We start from the raw sequence: 15,641 nt of genomic DNA on the forward strand, positions 1-15,641 counted from the left end.
TGTATCACTGAGTGTTAAAACACAGCTGTGAATGGCCACAGCCGGATTTTGGGGGGGATTTTATGGGTGAAACATGGTAATACAACAAGGGTCGCGATGCAGAAATCGCAGACATCATGAAGTGGTCGAGATTTTCTTTTTCATATATTTACCCTTTTAAACCTTTTTTTTTCTTTGTTTGGATCGATAATTTATCATCTAAAATATCAGGGAAAATGCCACAGTAACATAAAAAAAATACAATTAAGCGATAGTTATGAGGTAGATATCCGTTATTTAGACACTATTTTTTTCATTGTGACGTAATTTATTTAAAAGTTTAAAATATGACAGTGAATAATTTTTTAAAGTCTTTTATTTTATTTTTTTTAAGTACATATTAGACATAAATTAATGATTCTACGCTAACAATGACTGACATTTCAAATAAGAAAACAGAATTACTTAGCTTCTTTTTATGGCTAAGTTGAAGCAAAAGCGGTTGCACGATGTCTGTAAACGAGGATCTTCAGGGTAAAACGTACAAATTAAAAATAGTTCAGGGGCTTAATGCGCCATGAAACTGCCATGGCAGCATATCGACATATTGCTCTATCAAACACAACAGTTCTTTTGGTTTAAAATACAGCAGTTTATTTTAAAGAGGGGCGCAAGAGCAGAAACTGCTTTTTCAGCCTTGTCTAGGTTTTCCGCCATATATAAATATATTTGTTTATGTAAATTAGCTCCGCCTCTAATTCGCGGGTTGTCGATTATCGCGGGCATGGGGTTCCCATTATCTGTAAAAAACGAGGGATCACTGTACACTCAAACATTTTTTTCTCAGTTTATTTTCAAATTAGATCATCTGTCAAAATTTACTTTGAAATGTTTTGGTATATCACATGTGGATTATTTAAAATCTCATGGATAGGAATGACCCAAATGTAAACTACCACATACCATAGACTGCATAATGACATTGAAGGGACACATTCCCCAGACACTGCGCCACGCCTTCAACTAGGTAGGGGGCCGTCCCCCACGCCGCTTCAGTCAGTCGAAGTTGGTCGCAATTATTCTCAAACACATGCAGCGATCCAACGCCGGATTTAGGTTGAAAAAGTATGAAAGCTTTATCGCATACAGACAGGAAGGATTGTCTCAGGAGTGATTTGTTCGAGGATTCAAGGTAATTCTATTTTTCGTACCATGCATGCATTTTGAAAAGTAGTGAAAAAAATCAACGGAAGAAATTAACCGCTATGGCATTGGTGTCATAATTCACAATATTTACGTAAAATAAATGCTAACTGCCCGGTTCTTTGCTCTTTTAACAAATAATTGAGACTGTTTTACGTCCATATCTATAGAGAATTCATGGATTTTACCTATTTATTCATAAGAATTTTCAACGTAAAAAGCCCTTTGTGGTGATAAGGCAGCGCCACAGTGGCTTAAAGACTAGCAGCACATTCGACATATTTACGTAAAATAAATGCTAACTACCCATTTTTTTGCTTTTTACCAAGAATTGAGATTGTATTACGTCCATATCTTTAAAGAATTCAGGGATTTAAGCATTTATTCACAAGAATTTTCAAAGTAAAAAGCTCTGCGGTGATAACGCGGTGCCACAGTGGCTTAAAGGCTAGCAGCACATTCGACATATTGACGTAAAATAAATGCTAACTGCCCGTTTGTTTTGCTTTTAACAAAGAACCGAGACTGTTTTACGTCCATATCTTGTGTATAGTGTCTGCAGTCTATAGCGTATGGACGGTTATGTTACACAGTAAACCTACATACACCTTTTGATCTACGAAAGCCTAATCTCATTGTCAATTGTGTCTCGCGAAAACGATTTCTAAATAGGTCTAATTAGTGCATAGCTTGGAACAGCATATCTCTGCGATGAGGCTTTTATGTGTTTAGGAAACATTCCTAACTGGCACTTTGCATGCCATGACGACAATTCCCCAGAATTTACTGCTCACCCTTTTCCAGTTAACGGAATGCATGTGCTTCAGTGCCATTGATAGATGTCCAATCAATTTTGACTGGGAGAGGGTTGCAGCAAATGATTGCCAACGAGTTGATTTCAATTTACTGCCTCTTATAACATGCCAGAGATCAAAACAAACCAGCAAATTCGTATACATTTTATTGTAAAACTGTATTGTAAAGAATCCATTCTAAGGTGACAAAAATAGCACATATTCAGCATTAAATGAGAAATAACATGCAATAAACTTGGCCCCACCCAGTGTCACACCATAGTGACACTGTTGAATATTTACATTATCCAGTGGTAGACTATAAATACATTTTGGCACATGAATGGCAAAAAATTGCACTTAAAAAACATTTAAAAGTACTACACTCAACACTGTAACAACATAGCTGCTGTTCCTTCTACTACTGATACCACTTATAATATGGTATGGCAGGCAGGTGGCAAGACAACAGTCAATGTTAAAACATCCAAAGCTGCATTACGATCCAGAAGAGGAGGGGATGAACGAGTCTGGAATGAAGAAAAACGTGATTAGGAAGGAATAAGATGGAAAAGAAGAAAAAGACAAGTGAAGTAATACATGTGGAAATTAGTAGTTTTTGAGAGTACCTCTAAGTGTTGGGGGAGGAGGTCGAGGGGGTTTGAATGAGCTGCCTTGCGCTAAAGTATCGACAATCCAGCTGAGCGCACTGGAGCAGTACTCCATCTGTGGGGCAGAAATATTCATCAATATGCTGAACGAACCAAATTCACATGTGGGGTTCCTCAAGAGTCTCTTCTTGGACCCCTTCTATTCAACATCTATATGCTTCCCTTGGCTCCTCAGATAGCAGTACAACATCTCTTATCATACCTATGCAGATGACACACAACTCTACATTTCTGTGTCCCCACATGATTCTAGTCCCTTATTCTCACTGATTAAATGTCTTCACCAAATCAAGGAACAGATGGATGTGCTAGAATTGTCTCCAGCTAAATGTGGAAAAGACAGCAGTGATCATTTTTGGGCCAAAAAAGGTTAAAAAAAAAAAAAAAAAATCAGCACTCACCTGAGCACAATGTCACTTATAGCTACAAACCAAGCCAGAAATCTTAGCACAATTATTGATTCAGACCTAAATTTCAACAGCCGTCTTAAGTTTGTCACTAAATCTACATACTACCACCTAAAAAATATAGGTAAAATTAAGGGGATTTTGTCCAAACAAGACATGGAAAAACTTATCCATACATTTAGTGTTATTGACTGGACTATTGTTATGGCATATTTACAGGTTTTGACAAAAAAAAAATCAATCAGGAAGCTGCCGCTAATACAGAATACCGTTGCAAGAGTCCTTACATATACAAGGAAACTGGACCATAATACACCGGTTATGAAATCATTACACTGGCTTCCTGTAAGTCAAAGGATTGACTATAAAATACTGCTGCTGGTCTATAAAAAACATAATGGCCTTGAACCAAAACATATGGCGGAAAACACAAGACTGAAAAAGCAGTTTCTGCTCTTGCAACCCTCTATAAAATAAACTGTTGTATTTTAAGCCAAAAGAACTGTTGTGTTTGATAGACCAATATGTCTATATGCTGCCATAGCAGATTCATGGGGCATTAAGCCCCCTATTTTTAATTTGTCCCTTTTACCCTGGAAACCCCTGTTTACAGACGTCGCGCAACCGCTTTTGTTTCAACCCAGCCATAAAAAGAAGTAATTATATTTATTATTCAAAATGTCTGTCATTTTTAGCTCTGAATAATTATTCGATGTCCAATATTTCGTTTAAAAAAAAAAAAAAAAAGACTTAAAAAAATTATTCACTCACATATTTTAAACTTTAAAAAAAATTACGTCAGAATGAAAAAATTTGTGTCTGTAAAAAAGTCACAGATATCTGCCTCATAACTGTCACTTAATTGTATTTTTTTTTGTTACTTCCGCATTTTCCCCAATATGTTAGATGATAATCGGTCCAAACAAAGAATAATTAAAAAAAAAAAAATAAAAAAAAACTTTAAAAGGATAAATATATGAAAAAGACCATCTCGACCACTCCTTGATGTCTGCTATTTCTGCATCGCGACCCTTGATATATTACCATTTTTCACCCATAAAATTACAAAACAATCCAGCTGTGGCCATTCACAGCTGTGTATTGACACTCAGTGATACATGCTGCATGGAGTTTTTCGATCGAAAAAAGGTAAGTACGCAATAATATATCGTTAAAGTCATGGCGTCTGTAATTCTGCTCTCACGTGCTCCCACTCCCAGATAGGGTTTTCCTGTTTAATTTTTTTTTTTTTTTTTTTAAATGCCCTCCTGTTCAAAATTTTTCTTCCCCCAGAAAATTTTGATTTTAAGCTTCCCAATGATGTATCACACATCCATATCAGACAATTTTGAAAGTTGGCTAGTTGGGGTCTCAGAGCGGAACTTCAAGTCACCAGAGTGTTTTCCGCCAAATGCTTGATTTGTTTGACCCCGATGAATCATCTAGGCTTCAAGGTCATCTGGAACCGGTCTCCCGTGTGTTCCAAGAACAAGAACCAAGCAGGGTGAGGCAGGGTTCAGTGACTATGCTCACCTCTGGAACAAGTTACATGAAGTTCTGAAGAATGCTCAAATCATTAGCTCCTTAAAATGAGGGCTAAAAATGCTATTGTTTACCACAGCAAATTCATAACTGCCCATATACTTCAGATTTCAATTCGTTTATATAGCCCATTATATAGCCCTTTTATAAAACCTGAGAGGTCCTCAAGGTGCCTTACACCAAAGCAAAATATAGTACATATTAGGGCTGCAGCTATCGAATATTTTAGTAATCGAGTAATCGACTGAAAATTCTATCGAGTAATCGGATAAAACAAATATATTTTTAGGTGAAGCGCAATTATACATATACATGAGAAAACAAGACATTTCATGTAATCTTGAACCATTTTCAGTCAATCAATGTCTTTATTTTCGATGTATATTGTTGAAAACAGCCAACAATTGCATCTCAGATGTAACTAGAATTAAAAAAAAAAAAAAAGACTAATTCACTGCTTTCACTCAAAAAACTTTTAGATCTTATTAATATATATATATATATATCTTACCTAAAAATGCCATTACGCTTGATAACACACATCACTTAAAAGTTAGGATTTTTTTCCCACGTGTTTCAATTGAATTTCTCTTTGTCTCAAGCCATTTTTAAGTTCTAGTTAAGTTTTAAGTTAGTCTACTCTAAACTGTAAGTCCTGATAGGATTTTGAGTTTTTGCTGTGTTCAAAATAAATGTAGTCTTAATTAATTGAAACCTAGCCCTCCGCAGGGCTAACGTTCCGTGAGCTAGTAGCGACAGTAACGTTAATCTTATTTATTAGCGCTTAGCGCTCTTTATTAGCGCTTAGCGCTGTACTGCTTTAAGATGGCGGCTGTTTACAAACGCTGCCCAGACGCGGCCGAGTCTGTCATTTTGCATCTAGTTCAACATACATGTGATCTCTATGAGACGCACCAGACGCTGCCTGTTACCAATGTAGCATTGTGCGGGCTAGTATTTAGCAACGTCGGCGTCGTTTGTGGCGGCTGTCGGCTGCGGTAAATTTTTTTTTTTTTCTTCCTCTTCCTCTCCGCACGTGACAGCGCGCTGTCCCGCATTAAAAGTAGTCCTAGCAAAACGTGATGCTTAGAGCTGTCAAAATAAACGATTACTCGAGGTGAATAAAATTACTCGGATCAGTTTTTAAACTCGAGTTACTCGAGTTGCTCGAGTACTCGTTTCAGCTCTAGTACATATTAAATAAAAGGCTGGAAAATACTTTATGTCATCATCTAATTTGTTTTGGGATTTTTATGTGATGAGAATCACTTTGAATTACCTTGTGTTGAATTGTACTATAAGCTGTAAGTCTTCTTTTGAGAACATAGCACCAACTGTGCTGCCGAATTATTTCCTGGATTGCAGTATAATTAGACACACAAGAGTTATGTGAATAAAGTATCATTCACGCCCTAATAACGACTCACCCATTGTAAAATAATTACTTGTATCACTGTATCAATAACACTAAGAGGAAGCAAACCAAGAAATGAAGTCATGTCAGCACACAACCAAAAAAAGACCAATCTGAGAAGGCTATTCTCCAAAATGACAAAGCTCACATAAAAGTACAGGAAAAGCATGAAAAACAGGACTGTATCAAAAATTAACTGAACCAGGAAATGTCATGACAATCTAAGGATAGAACAGATTTTGTGATTTTTTTTATCCAACATCAGAGCGGTAAAAACATAACTTCCCAAATGCACTTTTACCTCATTCTCCAGAGTCCTGAGCCTGTGGTCAAAGTCTCTGCTTTCCGTCAGCTGTTTCATCACACCATCCACCCTAGAAAAGAAGACATTTTCCTCCATTTCTCTTGGAGAACATTTCAGTAATTAACAAATCGAAAGTCTCCTCACTTGGCAGACATTCGCTTGAGCCTCTCAGAGTCACTGCTTTTCTGAATCTTGCTCTGAGCGGTCAGAAAGTCCTCCTTCTGTATGGTTTCCCACGTCATTAGCCTGTTTGCCGCCTTGCCTTTTAGGTTCAGCACTGACGAGACACAAAACCAGAACTTTGTTCACCCTTGCCAAATTCGCGAAGATTGAAACACCGCAAGAGCACACTGACCGAAGTGGTGGATCTTGATGGACGAGACCTTGCGGATGTTCCTTTTGATGAAGAGATTGATGTGAGAGAGGATAATGAACGGTGGCGCCAACGAGGGACGCGAGTGGTACTGAACGATGAGGTTGTAGCGCTGAAACTTCCAGTAAATGTCGCTGTTGGCTTGCACCTCAGAAAAGGTGTAACTGCAAAGACAAACCACAGCTGTAATAGGGAAGCTAAATGAAAATTTGAGGCATCAACACAGACGTGGTTACCTGAACATAGCAATGAGAAGATTAATAAGCAGGATGTTGGTGACCAAGAGATAAATAACCAACAGGATTACTACCAGCCAGTTGCTGTACGTAACGCGACATGGCTCTGCCCCGAGGTCGATCAATGTCACATTACTGGTGCAAGCCATGTCCCAGTCTTTCCCCACTGGGAATAAAGTAAATAAGAGACAATTGTAGTCAGACAACGCAAACTTAAATAGACTCACAATTACAGTTGTCCAATAATGACTTTTCAACACATATCCCGATATTGTCCAACTCCAAAATCCAATACTGATATCAAACTGATACTGATATATGCGGTTGTGGACTTAACATAGTCATTATTTTGCAATCAATTAGTGTTCATTTAATTTTACCACCATGAATGCAAATGGTCTGCTCACATAACAAATCCTATGAATCTTATTTTGGGGACATCTAATGGTCAATAGCATACGTAACTGCTTTGCTAAGCTGTGACCAGCCCTTGTACAAAGGCAGAAGGCTTCTACATTCACTTTGAAGGCAACATGCATATTGGCCCAAAACCGATCATGAAAAACTGATGTCGATATTATCCAAAACAATTTTAAAATGCTTTTATTGGCCGATATTATTGGCTTCTTTATAATATCGGACAACTCCACTCACAATACAGAGATTCCTCGCTACTTCGCGCTTCAAACTTCACGCCATCGGTCCATCTTTTTTTCAATTAAAAAATAAATGAATACAGATCAGCTGTCCCGAGCCGATAGCATCGTCTCACTCTTGCTCCCTGCCTCCCTCTCCCTACTCTTTGTTCGTCAGCCCATGCACAGGAGTTATTAAAGTTGATGATGTTGACAAATGTTTGGGTTTGAGCTTGCCATAGCCACGGACTTCAAAGCGCCGCATGTGTCAATCATCGTTTGACTTGTTAAACAGTTGCTGCGGCAACTCATTGTGTTTAAGGGAGCGGTTTGAGTGGACTCACTCAATGAACCATTTAATAAAGCCAAGCATTTTCCTACTACAGTGCTTTAATCTTTTTTAAAAAATAATTCGGTGGGAGAGTAACATGTTTAAAAGTTATCATAGTTGACTAGTTCATTTGAAGTGCTTAAAAACCATTTATTAAATATATATATATATATATATGTATATACATAATTATTTTAGTCTAGTTGAATTTTTCCTTTATCCCAGACGATAGTAGGTGATTTAATTACTTGACATGTTTCGGCGAACACTTTCGCCTTCGTCAGAGGACCCTCTGTCCCTGACCCTTCAACTAATCTATATGTGTAGGCAAAATAAACTGAGTACAATTACACAATTATTTTTTTAAATTATATTTTTGGGGAAAAAAAGGAAAAAACATACACACACAAAAAAAAGTATCCGTTACTTCGCGGTTTTTCACTTATCACGGCGGGTTGTGGTCCACATTAACCGCGAAAAACGAGGGATCTCTGTACTTTTAACGTATGCACACCACTCGTAAGCGGTGTAATTTTTTGTGTTTAAAGTAAACATTATTTTCTCTATTAAGAGAAGTCTAAGAAATTCGCTTTTTGCATATTAAATACTTTGATCTTTACTTGAATGTATTCATACTGAGTTGTCTGTCCCTATAAACATGACTTAAGTGACAGAGTTGACATTACTGTTAGTGTAGATTTTTTTTAATCTGCAAAATAAAGGTAATTTATTAAGTAAACGGTGACTAAAGTACACATATGACCATACCGTCCATTTCTTCAACAGGGATCTGTCCAAAAATATGCAAGTACGGCCTGTAAAACACTCGCCGGAAGATGCGGTCAAGTCGGGGGTCGTAAGAATACAGCAAAGCCTGGTTGGCCACCCCATATGCCATTAGCCAGACCCCCAGGAAGAAGAGAAAGAAGAAGACATCTTTCATCTAAAGAACAATGATATTGAAAAAACAAGTGAGGATAAACAGATTTAGAAACTTTTACATGTGCTTTGTTACTATTTCTCACCATCTTCCCAACAATGATGATTTTAGGTCCAAGCTGTTTGTGAATGGCAAAAATATGAATGAGGCGGAGTGTGAAGACCATGTAGTCCACACACATAACATCCCGGCCAAATTCGTAGGACCAGGTGAACATCCTGGAACACAGGCAAACGCTTTAGAAACCATGTAAATGGCGCCTCCTAGTGATTAATTTTTGAGAGTGTGAGAGTGTTTTTTTTCCCCCTGTGGTGTGCAGGGAGATATTTTCATTTCACTGCCTTGGATCAGTAAATGTTGGAAAACATTAGAGATGGTAAATTTGGGCAAGAGGTGTATGCGTTATCATTTCATCAGGCAATACTGATTACTCAAACAACCTGTCATGATAACATAAAATAATATAAGTGCTTGAGTTGTCAACTGTCTTTTAAAGGATTATAATTATGACAAAGAGATTATAAATGCCAAGACAAGATAAAAGAAGGCCAAATATGTTGAATGCAAGTAAGTATGTGTCCTCCTTATGAAAAGTTCATGCAAGGTTAGATGTAATTACAATTTGTGTGGGACTTTTTCCTAATAGAAAAAATGTACCTTTGCTAAATAAAGCATGTGAAACACAGCACAACTACTACACACCCAAATGGCTCAGCCATTACCTGCAAACTAGTCCAATGATGAACAGTATGATGGCAGTGAGATCACACTTGTTCCACACATCCTGAATGTACACCCTGAGCCTCTGGCGCAAAGTCATCGTACCTAAAAAGAAGGTCTTAGAAGAAGAAAAAAAGAAAAAGGTCAGGTATATATTGATCTAAATAAACGTTTTCTTTCACAACTATTAATATACAGTAGCCAATCTATTAGTGTAAAATGAGTGGAATATTCAGTCACTTGCAATTTAACATTTGGGGGGGATTATTCAAACTAAAAATAAATCCTGAATTGTATCAGATTAAAATGTTCTTTTTTAAACACATTTGCTGCCATTGAAAGAAACAGACGTCCAATCCATTTTAACGAAGATTGTCAGCCCTCCCAGTAAAAATGGATTGGACGTCTATCACTGTTAACAGCAGCCAATATAGTAATGATATTTTAAATAATAGTGTTTTACTCTTTCTCATGACCATTTAATACGGGCTAAATTCTATTCAGAGGTGGGTAGTAACGTGTTACATGTACTCCATTACATTTACTTGAATAACTAGAAAAATGTACTTCTAAGAGCAGCTTTACTAAGCCATACTTTTTACTTTTACTTAAGTAGATTTGTGAAAAAAAAAAGCATTACTCTTATTACACTACTTTGAGCTACACAAGAGTCGTTACATTTTTCCTCTTTATTCTTCATATTAGATTTATTTATTTTTGCTAGCGAATCTATTGCCAAGAGTAGCGCTACTAATTTCACCAATGAGACGTCGCAACAATAATCAAATGACTCCAATACACCAATCAGACGCAAGCCTGTTCAATCAAGCGTCTTTAAAGCACCGTAACAAATGAAGTATTTGACATAAAGCGCTGCCCTCAACATGAATCGAAAGTGCGGATTTAAAACTCTCTCCTAGTCTTTATTTGGCACAGATTGACTACGGAAAACCGGAGATATGATCCTTTTAATTTCATAATAGTAACTATGAAGGAACTACAATATTCACTATTCAAACTAGGAACTATTTTCTCCACTAGAGGGCAGAGCGCTCATGCTCTTTGGGCAAATAATGCTTCATTACCGTTTTTTTTTTTCGCTCTTTAATTTTTTTTTTCTTTGGCTTAATGTGGTTATGTAATGGGTTATTGTACAGTATCATTATAACAACAGTTCATATACTGTAGATATGATTGTGCTGAGAGAAAAAAATTGAATTGTTTAAAAAAAATAAATCAATAAGCGGTTACTTAAAATGTTACTCATTACTTGAGTACTTTTTTTGGATGACAACTTTTATTTGAGTAGTATTATTTTGAAGTAACACTACTCTTACTTGAGCAATATTATTTTGAAGTAACGTTACTCTTACTTGAGTAAAATATTTGGCTACTCCACCCACCTCTGGTTCTATTTAATGACAACGAACACCTGAAAGCCGTGGCACAGTGTAAAAAAAAAAAAAAAAACCTCACAAGTGACGTGTGTGTAACTGTGTATAGCTACCACAAGATGGTAATAAAGCACTTAAAACAGATTTTCTTAGCACGCTTTGATAATGATAAATTTGCAACCCATATTTTATCATTTACACATAATACCAAGAGGCATTCAAGGATCGCCAACAAAACGGGACTTTTCAAAATGCAGGGGGGTAAAAAAGTGACTAATTCAGTTCCCAAGCTGTGTTTTTACATGTTTTACATTTTTTCACAGGGAGGGTTATAGGAATGTAAAGCAGTTATGCTGTGAAACTTTGTAGACAAGGTCGACTCATTAGCTGCCGTTGATGGTGATAGACAGCTAATTCATTTTGACTGGAAGGGTTAGTAGCATATAATAGCTGTCAGTCCTCCCAGTCAAAATGGATTGGCCGTCTATCGCTGTCAATGGCACTGAAAAACGGAATATGGACACTCCTGATTAGGAGTGGGAACCTCTTGGTACCTCATGATACGATACGATTTGCGTTACAAAGCTCACGATAACGATGATCTGACGATATGGCGATACAACGATTATCGATACATTGGTCAGGAAATCATTCTAGGAAATTTTACAGACATCTAATGAAAAGAAAAACAGGCTTCTGCTGTGAATTGGAATGAGTTTATGACTTGTAGACGTCCAATCCATTTGAACCGGGAGGGTGGCAGCGAATGAACATTCGTTCATTCGCTGCCATCCCTCCCACTTCAAAACGGATTAACGTCTATGGCAGTCAGTGACAGCCAATGCCAGGCAATAAGGTAATTTTGGGCCAGATAAGGTCATTCACCTGTTGATTTTGGGGTATTTTATGGGTCACTTTCCGGTTTATTTTGAGTTACAGAACAGGAAGTGACCTGGGAATCACCCAAATCAATAGGCAGTGACTCAAACTCAACAGGAAATTACCTGTAAATGCCCTGAAAATGGGACAGAATAACTGTAAATGCTCTGGTTTCGAATGAACAAACGTTCCCAGTCTAAATGATTGGGCGTCGAGCACCATCAATGCAGCCTTATAGTTAACTGAGACACTATTATGGTGGAAGATTTTGGTAGCAACTTGTTGGTTCCCCCTTTTTTTTTTTTTTTTTAAACTGACACCTTTTTAAAACAATATCTCGATTCTTGGCAGGAGCATATCGATAACCTTTTGGGATACAAAGTATCACTATATATCACTATTTCGATATATTGTCACACCCCTACTCCTGATATTTAAAAATCCCCATCTCTCTGCAATTACCTCTCGTATCTCCTCGCACACGATGGTGAACACCCAGAAATACAGCACCAGCTCTGTTATGGCGGGCCCTGCGGGAGGCGGGGGCTTAAAATCCACCAGCAGCACGTAGGCGAAAAGCAGCAGAAAGAGGAAGTACATGAGCACGTTGCCCAAAAAGGACGTGACTGGCGCGAACCAGAATTGACGCCATCTCGACACGATGAATGGCCGCTCGGGAGGTTTAGGAGTTTGAGGTATGCCTGAAAAAAAAAAAAAAAACATGTCACCGTTGCCTCATGTGGGGAATTTTCTTAGTACAGTAAGTAGTGATTCACCTTTTATGGTAGCTGTCCTGCAGGGAGTGTACGCACCTTGTGAATCTGCTTCACTAGTAACGCAAACACAACATCATTCTACAATCTGTTTTCACTAAATAATGTTAACAAGACCAAGGGGTAAACATGAGTTCAGTGTATATACTTACATATGCTTAATGTCAGAGAAGGAGAAGACAGTAGTGCCATAAAGGCTATCATTATCTCGGCCCAGGGCATCCTCGCTGGGTTTTACATCGCTGCTCTCCTTTTGATGGTCTTCTGGTGTTCTGAAAGGAGGAGTGGAGTAAATACAGTGGTGTGAAAAAGTATCTGAACCTTTTGGAATTTCTCACATTTCTGAATTTGATCTGATCTTTGTCAAAATCACACAGATGAAAAAACAGTCTGCTTTAACTAAAACCACCCAAACATTTATAAGTATTCATATTTTAATGAGGATAGTATGCAAACAATGACAGAAGGGGGAAAAATAATTAAGTGAACCATCACATTTGATATTTTGTGGTCCCCCCCCACTTCGCAGCAATAACTTAACAACCAGACGCTTCCTGTAGCTGCAGATCAGTCTGGCACATCGACCAGGACTAATCTTGGTCCATTCTTCTCTACAAAACTGCTGTAGTTCCGTCAGATTACTGGGATGTCTGGCATGAATCGCTGTCTTTAGGTCATGCCACTGCATCTCAATGGGGTTCAAGTCTGGACTTTGACTTGGCCACTCCAGAACGTTTAATTTGTTGTTCTGAAACCATTCTGAGGTTGATTTATCTGTGTTTTTCATCATTGTCTAGTTGCAGCATCCATCCTTTTTTTAGCTTCAACTGTCTGACAGACGGCCTCAGGTTTTCCTGCAAAACATCCTGATAAACTTTTGAATTCATTCTTCCCTTAATGATTGCAAGTTGTCCAGGACCTGAGGCAGCAAACAGCCCCAAATTATGATGCACCCTCCACCATGCTTCACGGTGGGGATGAGGTGTTGATGTTGGTGAGCAGTTCCATTTTTCCTCCACACATGACGTTCCGTGTTACTCCCATACAAGTTTGCAACTTTGGCTTCATCAGTTCACAAACTATTTTGCTAAAACTTCTGTGGAGTGTCCAAGAGCCTTTTTGCGAACATTAAATGAGCAACAATTTTTTTTTAGACAGCAGTGGCTTCCTCCGTGGAGTGCTCCCATGAACACCTTGGCCATAGTTTTAAATATTAGATAATTATTACCAGGTGTGTGTTTTATAGTGGGAAGGGCATCTTTAAACCACTCATCAGTGATTGAGCACACACTTGACTTAAATTGTTTGGTAAAAACTGGTTTCGATTGCTCTGAGTCGCCTTAGACAGAGGGTTCACTTACTTATCCCCCCCCCCCCCCTTCTGTCATTGTTTGCATGCTATCTTAATTAAAATATGAACACCTATAAATGTTTGGGTGTTTTTAAGTTTTTTACATCTGTGTGATTTTGACAAAGATCAGATCACATTTGATGGTGATTTTATGCAGAAATGTGAGAAATCCCAAAAGCTTCAAATACTTTTTCATACCACTGTAAGTAGTGTGACATCTCAGCAACCTGCCAATGAATTCAAATAGACAAAGGAATACAAGTGGGATTTCAACATGTAGTTTGTCATTTTTATTTCTTCTGGTTTTATGGCTGTTTTGATTGTTTTGTGGATTTTATGCTTCATATTATGCTATGTGACAGTGATGTAAGTGAGCAGCAGATGGCATTTAAATATGCTTGAGGATTTGTAAAGTATACAGTATACTGTGTTGTTTCGACTACTATACGTCTCACTATGTTAATACAAGTAGTTTGGCTAGACCTGCAACTTAAACATTTTTTGGGTTTTTTTTTCCCTTATAACTGACAGCTACAAGAAGGATAATGGAGTTTGAGACAATGGAGTTTGTGACATATTTTGTTAGATGACACTTAATGACACCTGTCATAAGCAATCAGTCATGCCCATGATAGTGTCATATCATAATTATGACGGTTTTATGACAGTCTTACGACACTGCTGTCAAATAAAGTGTTACTTATACCCCTTTCCCACTGGCCAAAAAAATCCATGTCAACTCACTAACAATCGGCTTTTGGTGGCAGTGGGAAAGTTGCAGCGACCCGCCTCGACCCGTGTCAATCAACCCGCCAAGCCACCCGCGTTAAAATCACCTCGGCTCTGATCGTCATGCAGTGTGAAAGCAAAACCCCGGGTCAACAGTCAACACCCTAATCTACGTGGTGACATAGGCTCTTACGTGATGCGTCATAACAACGTGCGAGTCGCCTCCCATTTAACACGCCCCACGACCATAGTTACGTTGAGGCTCACAACAAAGCTAGTAGAAGAAGGAGAATTCACGTCGCCTACGTTGCCTCAGCACAGGCAGAGTGTTGATCCTTTGCTGCATTTCGACCATTTTGAGGGCAGTAAAAAGCATGAAAACAGAGAACACAAACGGAAAGGAGGCTTCCATGTTGCTCTGCATTGTTCACTTCCTTGAACTGAATGAATTCGGTCGCACTTGTCGACACGTATCTTAGCGTGGTGATGTCACGTAGCCTTACGCACGGCTGAGGAGGGGTGGAGGTTAGACGGGTGAAAATAACAAAAAAAGACACGGCTTTTTTTTTGTCAATGGGAAAGGTGTCAAATGCCAATTGGTAGTGGGTTGCATCGGCTTGGAAAAATCGCGCGTTGACCCAGTAGTTTCAGTGTGAAAGGGGCACTATTAACCCAAATAAATCAACAAATAAGCTGCACTGCACTATAAGCCTCAAGATTTAAAATGAAGGAAAAAAGTAGCAGCTTATAGTGCGAAAATTATGGTATATATTTTATTGTTCTGACTAGATCTCCGATAAAATAAAGTTCCCTCCAAAAGTGTGACTTGCAATTTTGGCTGGTACGACTGATACACAGGTGCGACCTATTGTCTGAAAAATACAGTATAGCATCATTTGGGTTTCTTCGATTTCAATTCAGGCTGCTGCTAGCATATATTTTGAATTTTCAGGGTCTACTGTATAC

The 15,641-nt window shown here is 38.2% G+C and overlaps 1 protein-coding gene across 1 annotated transcript in view; it reads right to left on the bottom strand.

The window, feature by feature from the left end:
• Window positions 1–2,126: 2,126 nt before the first annotated feature.
• The window catches only part of LOC130909242 (transient receptor potential cation channel subfamily M member 4-like), a 38,509-nt gene continuing 24,994 nt past the window's right edge, over window positions 2,127–15,641 (bottom strand). The window contains exons 17-28 of the mRNA XM_057825469.1: window positions 12,748–12,867; window positions 12,599–12,651; window positions 12,285–12,523; window positions 9,552–9,667; window positions 8,915–9,047; window positions 8,658–8,832; window positions 6,924–7,089; window positions 6,670–6,851; window positions 6,459–6,591; window positions 6,312–6,384; window positions 2,606–2,702; window positions 2,127–2,506 (exon numbers count right to left, since the gene is read on the bottom strand). Coding sequence (XP_057681452.1) covers window positions 2,475–2,506; window positions 2,606–2,702; window positions 6,312–6,384; window positions 6,459–6,591; window positions 6,670–6,851; window positions 6,924–7,089; window positions 8,658–8,832; window positions 8,915–9,047; window positions 9,552–9,667; window positions 12,285–12,523; window positions 12,599–12,651; window positions 12,748–12,867 — 1,519 coding nt within the window. The 3' untranslated portion in view covers window positions 2,127–2,474. The remainder of the gene's footprint in view (window positions 2,507–2,605; window positions 2,703–6,311; window positions 6,385–6,458; window positions 6,592–6,669; window positions 6,852–6,923; window positions 7,090–8,657; window positions 8,833–8,914; window positions 9,048–9,551; window positions 9,668–12,284; window positions 12,524–12,598; window positions 12,652–12,747; window positions 12,868–15,641) is intronic.

The sequence above is a fragment of the Corythoichthys intestinalis genome, chromosome 21 (genome assembly GCF_030265065.1).
Source record: "Corythoichthys intestinalis isolate RoL2023-P3 chromosome 21, ASM3026506v1, whole genome shotgun sequence".
NCBI lineage: Eukaryota > Metazoa > Chordata > Actinopteri > Syngnathiformes > Syngnathidae > Corythoichthys > Corythoichthys intestinalis.